Below are 13,742 nucleotides of genomic sequence, written 5' to 3'. Positions count from 1 at the left end.
CACACACCTTCCCACACACAGTGTTCAAAGGAAAGCCTCCTCAGCTCCCAGATGTGTCTGTTTAGAAAGTACTTAGATGAAATGTTGCCTGTCTGAGTTCTGAATATGAAAATTACTAATATATTGCTTTACCCATGTGGCTTGTATTAGGATTCTGATGCAACACCATGCAAAACCCCCAAACAGCTGCTCTGCCGTCCACCCACTGTCAGCCGGGTGGGCTCACAGGATGTCTCTTTGGAGGTCTCTCAGGCAGTTGGGAAAATGCAGAGCACACAAACCACTAACACACCCAACAACACCAACAAATCACAGGTGGGTAGCCTCTGCTTGGCACTGTTAGTGTTCAGTTTCAGATAGTCAGAAGTTCTTTTTTCCTTTGTAATTTTAAAATATGTATTTGTTAAAGCATTTATAACAAGTATGAATAACCTATCCATATTTACTAGAGTTGTTAAACTTAAAATTTCCAGGGCATTGTTTCTTTCCATGTTTATAAGCTCCATCAGACCCACACATTCTCATGCCTTTACTAAACACTAACATTTTACAGGGTCAATGTCTCAGCATTTGTTAAAGTATTGAGAAAATAGAGTATTTTGTTGTATTTACTGTTATTGGACAGATCAGATAACAGTTGTGTTTTTACAGATTGAAAACCACATAAACTTATCCAATTAGGATTTAAATTTAATCCTTGTCTAATACTATTATTGGAAGAATAAATAATGAAACACAACCTGAAAAAACAGAAATCATAAAGAGGCAGCATAGTATCCCGTTTCCTAGCGTAGCTCAGGGGGTTTGATCCCTGTCCCCAGCAGTGGGCAGTGTGGTCTGAACGTACGCCTCGGCCTGCTTTCTCATCTGCTAGACAGAGTTAGTTATAACCTCCCCCATCTATAAGATGATGACAAAAATAGTCTACCTTTTAAATTTATAGTGAATAAATTTATAATGAATACTATGCTAATGATTATAAAAATGCTTAGAACAATTAGAAAATGTTTAGCATATATTAAATATCATATAGTTAGAATTTCTTATATGTGCCCAGTTGCTACAATGGACTTGGTTACAGAATGAACTCTTTTGTCAAACCAGATGTCCTGAGGCTCCTTTTAAGATAAGCTTGTAACATAGTAACATGTATCTCAGTGCCAGCCAAGCCCCTTTTTGAGCATTGGGACTGAGGATGTAGCTAAATGTAGAGCAGGCTGACTGTGGTCCTCAGGGCTGTGCTGTAGTACTGGCATGGAATGGCTACAGCATACTTAGAAACAGTTCTTTGTTTATGTTTGATACTTGTTGCTGGTGACAATTACCAGGTAGCTGGGAAACAGGTTCAGTTGCTTGACATCAGCTTTGACTTATTTAAGTATTTTTAGTTGCCAAATAGTATTACTTATTAGCTATGAATAATGAATCAGGCAAGGGAAGAAGCTGGTCTGTGGTAAAAGTGTTCTTTCCCATCCTCAGGTGAGGCAGGGACCGTGGGACAAGGCCTCTTGGAGGTTGTGATTTGGCTTGCCCAGTCCACTGTACCTCCAGCCTTAGCATGGGTACCAAATGCAGATGTAGGGAGTTGCGGGCTAGCCAGAGACTGGGGTTATTAGGAAGCCACAGGAACTGTCATTTGGGAACTGGAAAGAAGCAGCCACTGCAACTGACCTGCCTCTAAACTGTTCTTCCAGCAGTGCTCCTTAGCATGTTGTCTGAGCAGTAGGATCCTTGAGGAATCTTTCATGTTGTATACATGCTGTCTGGAAGGGAAGCTAATGGTGTATTCTTTAGAGAGTTCACCCATCATTCCTCTTAGCATATATTAAATGCTAAGAGGAATAATGGCTCTTAGCTCTAGAACAGTCTATGATAGCTGGGTGTGGTGGCACATCCCTGTAATCCCAGCACGTGGGAGGGGGAGGTAGGTGGATCTCGGAGTGTATGAGGTCAGCTTGAACTACATAGGAAAGACGCTCCAGATCGGCCAGGGTGACACAGTTGGCACATCTGGGAGGTGGCCGTGGGTGGTGTGCCTGCGAGTGGACAGCTCTGCTGGAGCTCTCATTGCTTTCTTTCTTCTGCAGCATGGATCGGCAAGGCTCTTCCGTTCTTCCAGCAAAGGCTTCCAAGGTACAGCTCAAACCAGCCATGGTGCCTTGATGGCAAGCAAACAGCATCAAGGCAAACCCAATACTCAGTATTACCATGGCAAAAAGAGGAGACACAAGAGGGACGCGCCCCTCTCCGAGCTCTGTAGATAGTCGGCGCTCTGCGACGGACTGTCTTCTGTGTGCAATGATCTCGTGCTCAGGACAGTTGCACAGGGACTCCTGGGACAGCAGGAGCCTCACACTGTTCAGACGTTGATTTAGCAACTGCGTTTTTTCCCAGCTCGCCACGGAATGGATCATGAAGACTGACAACTGCAAAAACAAAAAGCAAGCAAAAGGGGGAAAAGGCTGCTTATGTGAGAAGTCATGTGCTCAACAGGGTCATTTTAAGATTTAAAGCTTGAATGTAAAATAAATATATTTCTCATTGGCTTTATGCAGAGTTATAGGGACTAGTGCTCAGTGTGGGTAGCTGATGGGAACAAAGAGCAGCTTCAGGAGATGGGCGGCAAGGGCGGCGAGAGCATCTCCTGGGAAGTCAGACTCGAGGGAAAGGGATTTGTGCATGGGTTTTTTTTTTTAAAAATAATTTTGCATATATTTGCCATTTTATTGTGTGTATATATAGAAGACCATATAGGAAATTGATATTTGTAATAGTGGATTTGTTAATACTTTTTACATAACATTACTATTTGAATTGTAAACAGATTTTTTTCTCAGGATTAGTTTGAAGAATAATCTGAGTTGTCGTCACTCTAACACATGCAGGGAAGTGATTAGCTAGCTCTGGTCCTGTCTGTTTTCTTCAGCATTGAAATGACTTCATAGAACCCTTGCGACCTGCCTCGAAATTCTGTCCTCTCTAAAGAAAAGGTTTATGGTGGCAAATGATGTTTATTTTATTTTGTAAAAAAAGAGAAAAATGTCCTGTGTGCTTGTGTATACACTGAACAAGCTCTAGTCACCTCTCAGTGAACACCCTGCTCTACAGTGCTGCTGTCCCCTGGGCGCTGGGCCTTAGCAGGACTTGTGTGTGTTTCCTAGCAGTCTTTTCTTCCCCTCCCTCCTCTTCTTCCTCAAAGGAAACGAAAGGCCTCCCTGGGCCTGGGCTCTTCCTGTCACAGTGCGACCGACCTCTCGCTCCACAGCCCTCGCTCGCTCGCTCGCTCACTCGCTCGCATGCTGGCTCTGACCCTGCGTCCCTGTGCTTGTGGTGTCCTCTCTCATCCTTCTTAGGTTCCTGCTCACCACTGTGGGAGAGTAACTGTAAACAGCTTTAATTAAATCATACTTAGAAAACTATTTTCTTATACTCCACTTTATGCTTTTGGTATTGTCGATCTTTAAAAATTAAATGGTCTTTGATAATGGATCGATTTTGTATTGCCTTATTAAGACCAAATACTTCTTGTCATCCCATTCTTTATCCTCTCCTTTAATGGAATTGCTGTCCTTAATTAAACTTTGTAAACACTGGCTTGTTTTAATCATCCTGTAACTTTGGCTGTGGTCAGCTACAAGTGCAAACGTGTAATCCTGTTCCTCCTTGCCTGCTGAGGCTCGAGGCTCAGGTGGGGTATGTAACAGAAGATTGCACCCTCCGCTCATCATCAAGTGGGCTTGGAGGTGAAAGCCCTCATGTCTAGCATCAGTGTGTGTGTGTATGTGTGGCTCTGTTCAGTACGGCCATTTCCGAGATGGGATTCTTTTATATGTGTATGTGTGAAGTACTGTTGGCTCTTAGGGATTTCTTTTCTATACACTTAGGAAATACTGAAGACCAATCAGACCATTAATGGACACTTAGTGCAACTTTTTATAATGAGAATAATGCTATAAAGTAAGACCAAAACCGGTGTCATCACTGAAATTAACAATTTTCAATATGTTCATATTTTAATTTACAATGGGAAAAAAAATGTGTTCCACAACTGGAAACTCACAGTACTGTGTAAACTGTGGAAGATTTTAAATGTGATGTTATTTTGACTGTTTTCAATTTTAGAGTCACATTTTATTCTGATCAGAATTTTTATCAAGATGTTGAAGTTTTGTTGTTTTGAAACTAGTTTGTCATAACATATTGTGCATAATCACAGTATTTATTTTGTAGGGCTTGTGAACGTGTAGACTTATGTTTACTGCTAAGGGAACAATTATTTATAAAATAATATTAAATCCAGTATTAGCTGCCTATTTCAGACACTTAACACCTGCAGAGATGTGTGTTACATTTACCACACTGAAGTTTTTTTAAAGAATCACCCTCATTGTTGAAAGTAAATGTACTCTTAGGTGAGTTATTAGTGTCCCATAAGCATGTGATTATATTAAGGTGGTGGGAGCGGGAAGATAATCTTGATTCCATTGGGAATCTTAGGTTTTCGTAAATTTATTGGGAAAATAGTTTTTCCTGTACTGCTGACGTTTCTTTTTGGTAAACAGTATCTTTCTAAAAGAAAAGCATGAAGGAGAATTGAGGTGTGTATACATTTCCCCAGATGACCAGCATTGTATGCGTGAATACTGTGTATCTGGAATGAGCAGCCTGCAAGCTGTTCATTTTTCAATCTGAAGTAAAATACTTTCAAGAACTTTTAGTTTGCCTGCTCATTTGTTCTGTACATTGTATCTTTTGTATCTGACTCCCTTGAATCTGCCTTGAATTTCAATACTTTGGATGAAGATTTTTGTAGCTCTCTCTGAATCGTATCTTAACCGTTCCGGTTGGTCCTTCAGTACTCACGGATCGCTAGTATTCCTGGGAACTCTTAGAGGGCAATTTTACAAATACTGCCTCCCTGTGATGATGTTTTATCTGGTGGTGACACTTGTGTACCTGCCCTAAGGAACAACTGGATACTCCTATGTCGCTGCCACGCTGGTGGCCTAGAGGGGAATCCCCAGTGTGGTTTGGGTAAATCCACCCGAAAGAAAGTTTCTCTTTGCTGGAGTTAGTGTGCCCAGGATGGCTCCTTCTCTTCAACGGCTTTGGTTTGAGGATTCTACACTTAGTTTTCAAGTCTATCTTTCATCTATAGAATCTTCAACTTTTAAAATAATTTTTAGGAGATTATGTGTATATGTGAGTATCTGCACGAATTTATGTGCACCCTCTATATGTGCAGGAGCCCATAGAGACAAGAAGAACATGGTGGATGCCCTGGAGCTAGAGTGACAGCTGTTTGTACCACCCTGTGGTTGCTAGGAGCTGAGCCTGGGTCCCCTTAGTAGAGCAGCAAACACTCCTGACTGCTGGGGTGATATCATAGCACTAGGTTTTTCTCTGGTCTTCAAGCAGCTGACCATTTTATATATTTGTCCTGTTTGGAGGACATTTTACTTTGGTTTACATTGGGAGCCTTTTCTCACAGTTAGGTTGTTGAATTCATCCCAGATATTCATGGATAATGCCCATGCATTCATTATAGGAAGGTGCTATTTCCTTGTAGGGGTGGAGTTAGGGTTTGTCTACTGGGAAGATGTTAGGACAGGCTGAGGTCCAGCTGGCCTCAAACTTGAGATCATCTTGCCCCAACCTCCCACGTGCCAGCATTAAAGGTGTGTGTTACTGTGCTCTGCTTGCGAAGGGCATCTTGAATGATCTCTTTTGCGCCGGAATCTTGCGTCTCCTGTGTTTTTCTTATCTCCTCCTGTGGCAGGGACTATGTATGGTGTACAGTGGCCTCTGGGTTAGTGCTTGAAAGGCAAGAGAGTCAGGAAAAAAAAAGGGTGGAAATGGGCAGCGTGGGAGCCTGACACTGTGGGCTGTGTGTCGAGAAACCTTCCTGATGATTGGGGTCAGGCTCAAAGAACGTTCTCTGGAGATGACCACCATGATGAGTCCTGGGTTTGGCTGTTGAGCAGTTAACTGCCCTGTTCCTTTCTTCCCGTTTGCTTGGGGTTTTGTGTTGTCCAGAAACAACATTCACAGAGAATTGGCTCTAATACAGTTAACTTTTAAGAATTAATTGTGAAGCTATTAGATAACCCCAGTTATCATTGATACTGAAATATTAACCTGGCAATCAATCTCCAAGCCCATGAAGCAGTTGTTGAGGGGGAGCTCATCTGAGGGTCTGTGGGTCTCAGCAGGTAGCCCTAGCTGTCCTGGGACTCTTGGAGATCCGCCTGCCTCTGCTTCCCAAGTGCTGGGTAAAGGGTTGTGCTCCCATATCTGGCGTGAAGTGATCTTTCTTGCACTGTTACAGTCAGTTTTAATTTCTACTAAGTGGTAGTCCATTTCGGGGAGTGTTGAGAAGGCGTGGGGCTCCTGGGAGCAGGGCTCCTTGGGTATATTGTATTTGGCTCTTCTGACCCTCAAGAGCTCCAGACTGGCTTCCTGCCATTGTACCAGAGCGTCCTCGGTAGAATAAATGGTAAAGAACTGTCCCTTAGTATTTCGCGTAGCTCAGACCTGTGAGCTCTTCTGTGGAAGCCTGTGTAAGACAGTCTGGCCAAGTAAGCCATTGCTTGGTTCACTCAGAGGCTTGTTGGTTTGAGTAAGTATTTGGTCTCCTACTAGAGGCCCGGTTGGTTTGCTCTTAATCCCTAGTCCAAAAGAGGCAACTGAGAGAGGGGCTGCAGATGGCGCCTCAGTTGGCTGTCCTGGTAGTGTGAGGCCTAAGTACATCCTGGACTATTGATAACATATTGTAATGCAATCTGTTTATTGATAGTTGACATTCTTATTTTAACAATTCAGTTTTGCTTTTTCTTTTTTAAATAGGGAAATGGGTTTCTTTGTAGTCTGAGCCAGACTGACATTCCTATCTAAGTTCCTGTCACTTGTGACTCCTCCTGCAGCTTGGTGGAGAGGACCTCTGTTACAGTATCTGGAGGAACTTAACATTAAAAGTGCTTTGGGGATGGTGGGGCTCATAGTGGTTGCTCCTGGGTGGGGTGGGATGGGGGCTTGGGCAAGCACTACAGCTGATACCCATTGGGGTGGGGAGCTTGCCTCAGTCCCCAGACCTGGCTTAGACTGGAGTGCAAACTCATTTTCCTTTTTCCTTGGGTCTCATGCCATTTACAGCTGCACAGTTAACCCTCTTACATTCTCAATGTGAGCCCTGGTCTCCAAACCTAGGTTCTGGCTTTTAAGGTTCCCCTTTTACATTTCACTGACGTGTTCAAGTCTTCGAAAGTTCAGCAATCCTGTGACACCCCACACTAAGGAGCGCTGCTTCCCTGTGTGTTGTTAAAGGGGGAAGGACCAGTACCAGCCAGTGTTGGCTTTGGACACAGCCAAAGTGGGGACGGCCACTGGGATCAACACATCTCTGTGGTAGCATATCCTATAGACTTGCTTAGAAGTCGGGCGACGTTGGTCTGTGTCTAACCAGCTCTCTGTTTATTTTCTTTGATAGCATTGCCTTCAGTGTTGAGCAACGCAGACGCTCACGAGGTGCTGGAGGTCTGAGTCTTCAACTCTCCAGTCTTGTCTAGTTTCCGCAGCAGAGGCACTAAAGGAATTTACCAGAAAGAGATTTGATACAAATGGTTTATGAAATCTCGACATTTCCTGAGGCCATGTGACTTGGGCACCGGTGACGAAAACAGTGAATTTCACACCCAGAAACTTTTTTTTTTTTTAAGCTCACAGTGTCTTCAAAGATGTCAGTTGTTTGCCTTGAAAGTTTATAAATTGCTCTTCTATGCACACACACCCCATCCTATGGGGGGCTCATTATTCACAATCTGCAGTTCAATAAAGGCTATGTGCTTTCATTTATCTTCAGAACCTCGGGTGTGAGCTTTTACATAAAACCTGAATAGCTACTTAAGAAAACTTCTAAATACAGAGTGGACCGTTTCCTTGCTTGGACTGCTGATGGCAGAACTCCCTTTTGTTCTTACAAGTGCTGCCAGGGAGGAGTGGGAGACATTCTACCACAGCCAGGACGAAGCTGGAAACATTTGGTTATTTGCAATAGTGACCCAGCTTTTTGTTGGTTTGGTTTGGTTTGGTTTGGTTTGAGATAGGATCTCACTATGCAGCCCTAGCTGATCTAGAACCCACTTCCCAAGTCCTGGGATCGAAGGCATGCCTCACCATGCCCAGTTTATCTTGCTCCTTAAACTTTAACTGCTGTAAGGAACTGCACTACTTTGCTATAGGGTTGGTGGAGCAAGACGCACACAGCCTGTTTGTGGACAGAGCAGCGGAGGAAGAGGGCCGTGGATGGGGCCGGATGATGGACTGCTTGTCCAGCATGCTGGAGGCCTAGGGTTCAAACCTCACCACCCCTGGATGGATGGAGGGAGGACGGATGGTGGTCTGAGAGGCAGGGTTGCTGACTGGCTTTAGGGATTGTGCAAGGCGGTGGTGGGTGGCTAGACTGCAGCCCTTTGACCGCCTCGGAACCCACTGAGAGCCAAGCTTATCTATCTAGCTGCTCAGCAGTGGATAGACTGGCCAGGAGAGTCCAGTTGTGCCCGCAGACTCCTCCTGCTCACTTAAATTCGAACCCTTTTCAGTAGGATCTGAACGAATTCTCAGAGTAAATGACAGGCTGAGCTCATTAGAACACAGGCAGTCCCACCAGTCTACCTAGACACTGGCCGCCTGCATATATATGCTCCATTGTGAAGAAATCCAGGTAAACATCTAAATCAAGTCTTCATTTTCCCCTTTAACTCTCTAGTCCTGCTCAGTCATCCTAGGGCTATGTTTTAATATTGGGAATATTAATTTTTGTGCATTTACACATATCAGCATATGTTGGGGAGTTGGTTGTATAGCTCCCATGTGGTCTGCACATGTGCAGAGCTAGTCCTTGCTGGCTGTATATTGTACTGGCTGGTGGGAGTTGCTTTGGTAAATCATTGAGGTAAATGTCCTGACACTAAGACACCAGTGGGTTTATGTGCAGTGCCTGGAGCTTTCAGTGTACCTTACAAACACAGGCTTTAGAAAGTTGGTAACACTCCTGAAACAAGGTTTCTGCTTTCTTTCTTTTTTTTTGTTTTTTTGAGACAGGGTTTCTCTGTGTAGCCCTGGCTGTCCTGGAACTCACTCTGTAGACCAGGCTGGCCTCGAACTCAGAAATCCGCCTGCCTCTTCCTCCCAAGTGCTGGGATTAAAGGCGTGAGCCACCACCGCCCGGCTAAGTTTTCTGTTTTCTTTCTTTCTTTCTTTCTTTCTTTCTTTCTTTCTTTCTTTCTTTCTTTCTTTCTTTCTTTCTTTCTTTCTTTCTTTCTTTCTTTCTTTCTTTCTTTCTTTCTTTCTTTCTTTCTTTCTTTCTTTCTTTCTTTCTTTCTTCCTTCCTTTCTTCCTTCCTTCCTTCCTTCCTTCCTTCCTTCCTATCTTTTTCTTTCTTTCTTTCTCTCTTTCTTCTTCTTGTTGTTGTTGTTGTTTTTTGAGACAGGGTTTCTCTGTGTAGCCCTGGCTGTCCTGGAACTCACTCTGTAGACCAGGTTGGCCTTGAACTCAGAAATCTGCCTCTGCCTCCCAAGTCAAGTGCTGGGATTAAAGGTGTGTGCCACCACTGCCTGGCTCTTTTTAAGATTTATTTTATGTATATGAGTACACTGTCACTCTCTTTAGACATAGCAGAAGAGAAGATAGCATTGGATCCCATTACAGATGGTTGCGCGCCACCACGTGGTTGCTGGGAATTGAACTCAGGACCTCTGGAAGAACGATCAGTGCTCTTAACCACTGAGCCATCTCTCTAGCCCCTGAACCAAGTTTTCTAGAAAGTAAAAATAAATAAATAAAAATGAATAAGTCCCTCTTTTCCCCCACAAGATCTTCCTATGTACACTAGGATGATTTTGAACTCGAGTCTTCCTGCCTTGTTTCCTCATGTCAGGGTTATAGGTATGTGGCACACCTGCTTTAGTTTTACATTCTTACCAGAGAAGGAGTTTGTATTTTTTTTTTTTTTTTTTTTTTTTTAGGGCTAAGATCTTAAGTAGCCAAGGCTAGCGTCAAACTTGGTTTATATCCAAAGACGGTCTTGTACTTTTGGCTGTCCCTCAAATGCTGGGATTCAGACATGCACCACCACACTCAGTTAACGGGGTTGCTGGGGATCAAAGCCAGGATCTTGTAGGTAGTAGGCAGACACTCTAGAGCTGAGCTAAGTCCCCAGCCTATCTTGATTCTTGTCCTTAGATGTTACAGGGCAGCACAGGCACCCTGAGCAGCACCCCGTTCCTTTTGCCATTTTCCACCTTTAAGAAAAGGAGCCTTGCTTTGGGCCACACTGAGGGAAGCGCCAGTCCTTTGATCACTTTCTACCACCTGCCTTTTAAGCTGCACCTTTTGTTGTTTTGTAGCCCTGGCTGTCCCGGAACTCACCATGTAGACCAGGCTGGCCTTGAACTCACATTTCAGATTTTGGGGTAAGGAGGAAGGGCACCCAGCCAGAATAACTGGATTCCATTTATTTGAAGCAGACAGGGCCAGGGCTGCTGTGTGTTTTTTGAGGATAAATTGGAGGAGGAAACAAAAGCCTGTCTGGTTGTGGGGGAATTCCAGAGTCTTCCTGGTGCACAACAATATTTTAAAAGATGTTTTCCTTGGGCCACATTCTTGAGTCTTGCGGCTGGAGTTTCTGCTGTAATACCTCTACTGGCATTCAGCAGTAAGCCAGTCTGGGGTGACCAGCTTAACTAAGAAATGTGAGATTTTTGGCTTTTAATTGGGAACATTTTGCCTTTTAAGGCAAATGTAAAATGTTTTAAATTCCTTGTTTGTCTAAGAAGGCCATTTTAAAACCAGGATCTGAAATAACCCACCTAGGTAAAATTTTCTCACTTTCTCTCTCTCTCTCTCTCTCTCTCTCTCTCTCTCTCTCTCTCTCTGTGTGTGTGTGTGTGTGTGTGTGTGTGTATGACTTTCATTCTAAATAGTGTGTACATTTAAAGCATGTAACATTTAAAGCATTTAAAATCTTTTTGAAGTTGAATTCAGAGGAACTGCCCAAAGGATGGTTACAAATAGATGCCTTCTTTTCTCTTTTCCTTCTCTCTCTCTCTCTCTCTCTCTCTCTCTCTCTCTCTCTCTCCCTCTCCCTCCCTCCTTCCCTTCCTCCCTCAAGGATAAGGATGTATTTTAGTTTTTGTGTGTGCGCTGTGGCTGGTTTGATCTACTGTGCTGTGCAGTGCTCAGTGAGGCCAGCAGAGGGCATCAGATCCCCTGGACTTAGAGTGACTGTTGTGAGCCATGGATCTTGTGATGTTAGGAATCCAGGTCCCCTTCAAGAGCAGTAAGCACTCATAACCACCGAACCATCTCTTCAACCCCTAGAAAGATGTCTTAATGTTTAATGTTAACATTAGGAGGGAAGGCGGGGCTGATTAAAAGCTGAAGTGGCCTCTTGAAATGGAATCTCAATTTTCGGAAGATTGACCACTCGGTTTAGGCTGCGTACCACCAGCCTGCACTGCGGCCGCCAGGAATGTGGCTTTTCTTGAGCACTCTTCAAAATACCATAAGGAGGATTGCACCAGGCCGCTCAGATTAAAATCCACTTCAACACAGCAGTGCTTCCAAGTACCAGCTTTAACTACTCAGGATGTCCCCACAGGCAAGGAGACAGGAAAAGCCTGTCTGGAGTGAGGCAGAGAGCAAGAGTCTTGGGTCCTGCCAAGAAAGTGCAAAAAAACCCAAAAAACAACCCCCCCATACGTGGGGCTAGGAGGTAGGTGGTGTCACAGACATTCTAAATATCTCCCCCAACTTCTGGGGTAGCCACTTCCAAAGTGGCGAGTTGTTTTTACCTAGGGCTGACAGAGTGCTGACTGCCGCCTCTTGGTGACATGCCTCCGCCACTTCTCAGGTTTTAGGTTTTGAAACTAAGTGTTGACTTCCTAAAACCCTTAAGTCTCTGGGCCCTGTGCCGCCTCTGAGCAGTTTCCTGAATACAGCGGTGTCAGTGTTTCCGTCTCCAGGAGTCCAAATGGCTTGGCTGTTCATATCCACCAAGCTGTGTGATACAGTGAGTCGGGCAGGGGACATGGGTGTTGTACCTGGAATCCCATGCTATGTGGCTGAGCTACACCCTCAGCCCTGATTTCTTTTCCCGAACCAAGTGTTTTTGTGTTTCCACGAGTTTTAGTTGAGCACCTGAGCCTAAACTCCATGAGCATGTGAAGCCTTGCAGATTACCTAGCTGCACCAGGTGTTCTTTCACAGTCGCTGGGTCGCAGGAGCTGCAGCAGGTGTTTTATCACAGTCGCTGGGTCGCCGGAGGCTTCAGCCAGGTGTGCTTGAAGTGCCGGCTGAACACCACCCGCTGCCCCCGGAAGCTTGCCTTCACTGGTCCGCACCGCAGCTCATCTCTGTTTCCTGAATTTCCCTCTTCATAAACTCTTGGCTGCCTGTCTACCCACCTAGCTTTCTGAAACACAGTGCGCAGGCTGTACACATCTGAAAGTGCTCTGCAATTGTGTTCAGTTGAAAGTTTCGCTGGATACGAGAGTTCTGGCTGGGAACCATCTCTCAAGCTGAAAGCATCATTTTCAGTGTCTTTAAGAATCCCAAACTGGCTTGATAATTTTCCTCTCAGACCTTCTAGGCTTTGCCCCTCTCTTCTGGATTGCACAGGGCACTTCACTTAGGAGGGGTCCGCTGGTGGCTCATGTCCTTCAGACACCAGGAAAGCCTGCGCTCTTATTTACGGATCTCTACTGCTTTCCCTGGAATTCCACATCTGTTCAGATATTGGGTGACCTGCACAGAGAGCCTCCATTTGTCTGTTTTCCTTCCATCCTGTCTATCTCTGGCTTCCTGTTTTGTATGGCTAACTTTCCTGGGGGAGGGGGAGGTTCCGTCTCTACTTTCCTATTTTTCTTCCTGAAGTCTTTACTTTGTGTCCCCTGATATTTCTTAAGAAAATGTATCCACCAGCACCTGGGAGGTTGAAGGGGAAGGGGGCAGGCAGATCTCTATAAGTTTGAGGCCAGCTTGGTCTACAGAGTGAGTTCCGGGACAGCCAGGACAACACAGAGAAACCCTGTCTCAAAACAAACAAACAAAAAAGATGTATCGTCTTTCTCACACCACCATCACAGAGGATGGAGGTTTGTGTTGGCTCCTGGTTACAGCCATCATGTGAGGGAGGCCTAGCAGTGGGAGCTGACTACATCTTGGTGACCTGGGAAGTCAGATCATGGGCCAGGTTGGGATCAAAAGTGAGTATCACCTTCCAAGGCCTCTAGTTCCCTTCTCCTGCCACATCCTCCCCACTCCTGAGTGTTCCACAGCTTTCCAAAGCAGCACCACCATCCAGGGACAAAGTACCCCAAATGTGAGCCTGTGGGGGGACATTTGAGATTATACATTCTTCCCGAGTCTCCACTTGTTCATGACATCTCATAATGTAAATGAAATTCAGCACAACATCCAAAGTCCCTACAGTATTGAATCCCAACACTCTTCAAAAGTCCAAAGTATCTTCTGAGATTCAGGACAAACTCCGTTGTGCGTCCTTGTAATAACCAGCAAATTACAAATTTCCTTTCTTGGAGGGGGATTGTTGAAACAGGCTCTCTCTGTAATGCCCTGGCTGGCCTAAAATTCACTCCGTAGACCATGCTAGCCTCGAACTTTCAGAGATCTGCCTGCCTCTGAGTGTTGAGATCAAAGGCATGTGCCATTAAACGTTCTGAACT

The 13,742-nt window shown here is 44.7% G+C and overlaps 1 protein-coding gene across 5 annotated transcripts in view; it reads left to right on the top strand.

Moving 5' to 3' along the window:
* Tent4b (terminal nucleotidyltransferase 4B) overlaps window positions 1-4,717 on the top strand; it is a 54,897-nt gene extending 50,180 nt beyond the window's left edge. For all 5 annotated transcript variants that reach the window (XM_052166322.1, XM_052166326.1, XM_052166324.1 and 2 more), the window contains 2 exons: window positions 151-315; window positions 2,088-4,717. In XM_052166322.1, the coding sequence (XP_052022282.1) occupies window positions 151-315; window positions 2,088-2,264 (342 nt within the window). In that variant the 3' untranslated portion in view covers window positions 2,265-4,717. The remainder of the gene's footprint in view (window positions 1-150; window positions 316-2,087) is intronic.
* Window positions 4,718-13,742: the final 9,025 nt, after the last annotated feature.

Source organism: Apodemus sylvaticus, chromosome 21 (genome assembly GCF_947179515.1).
Source record: "Apodemus sylvaticus chromosome 21, mApoSyl1.1, whole genome shotgun sequence".
NCBI lineage: Eukaryota > Metazoa > Chordata > Mammalia > Rodentia > Muridae > Apodemus > Apodemus sylvaticus.
This window is presented reverse-complemented; position numbering and strand designations above follow the sequence as displayed.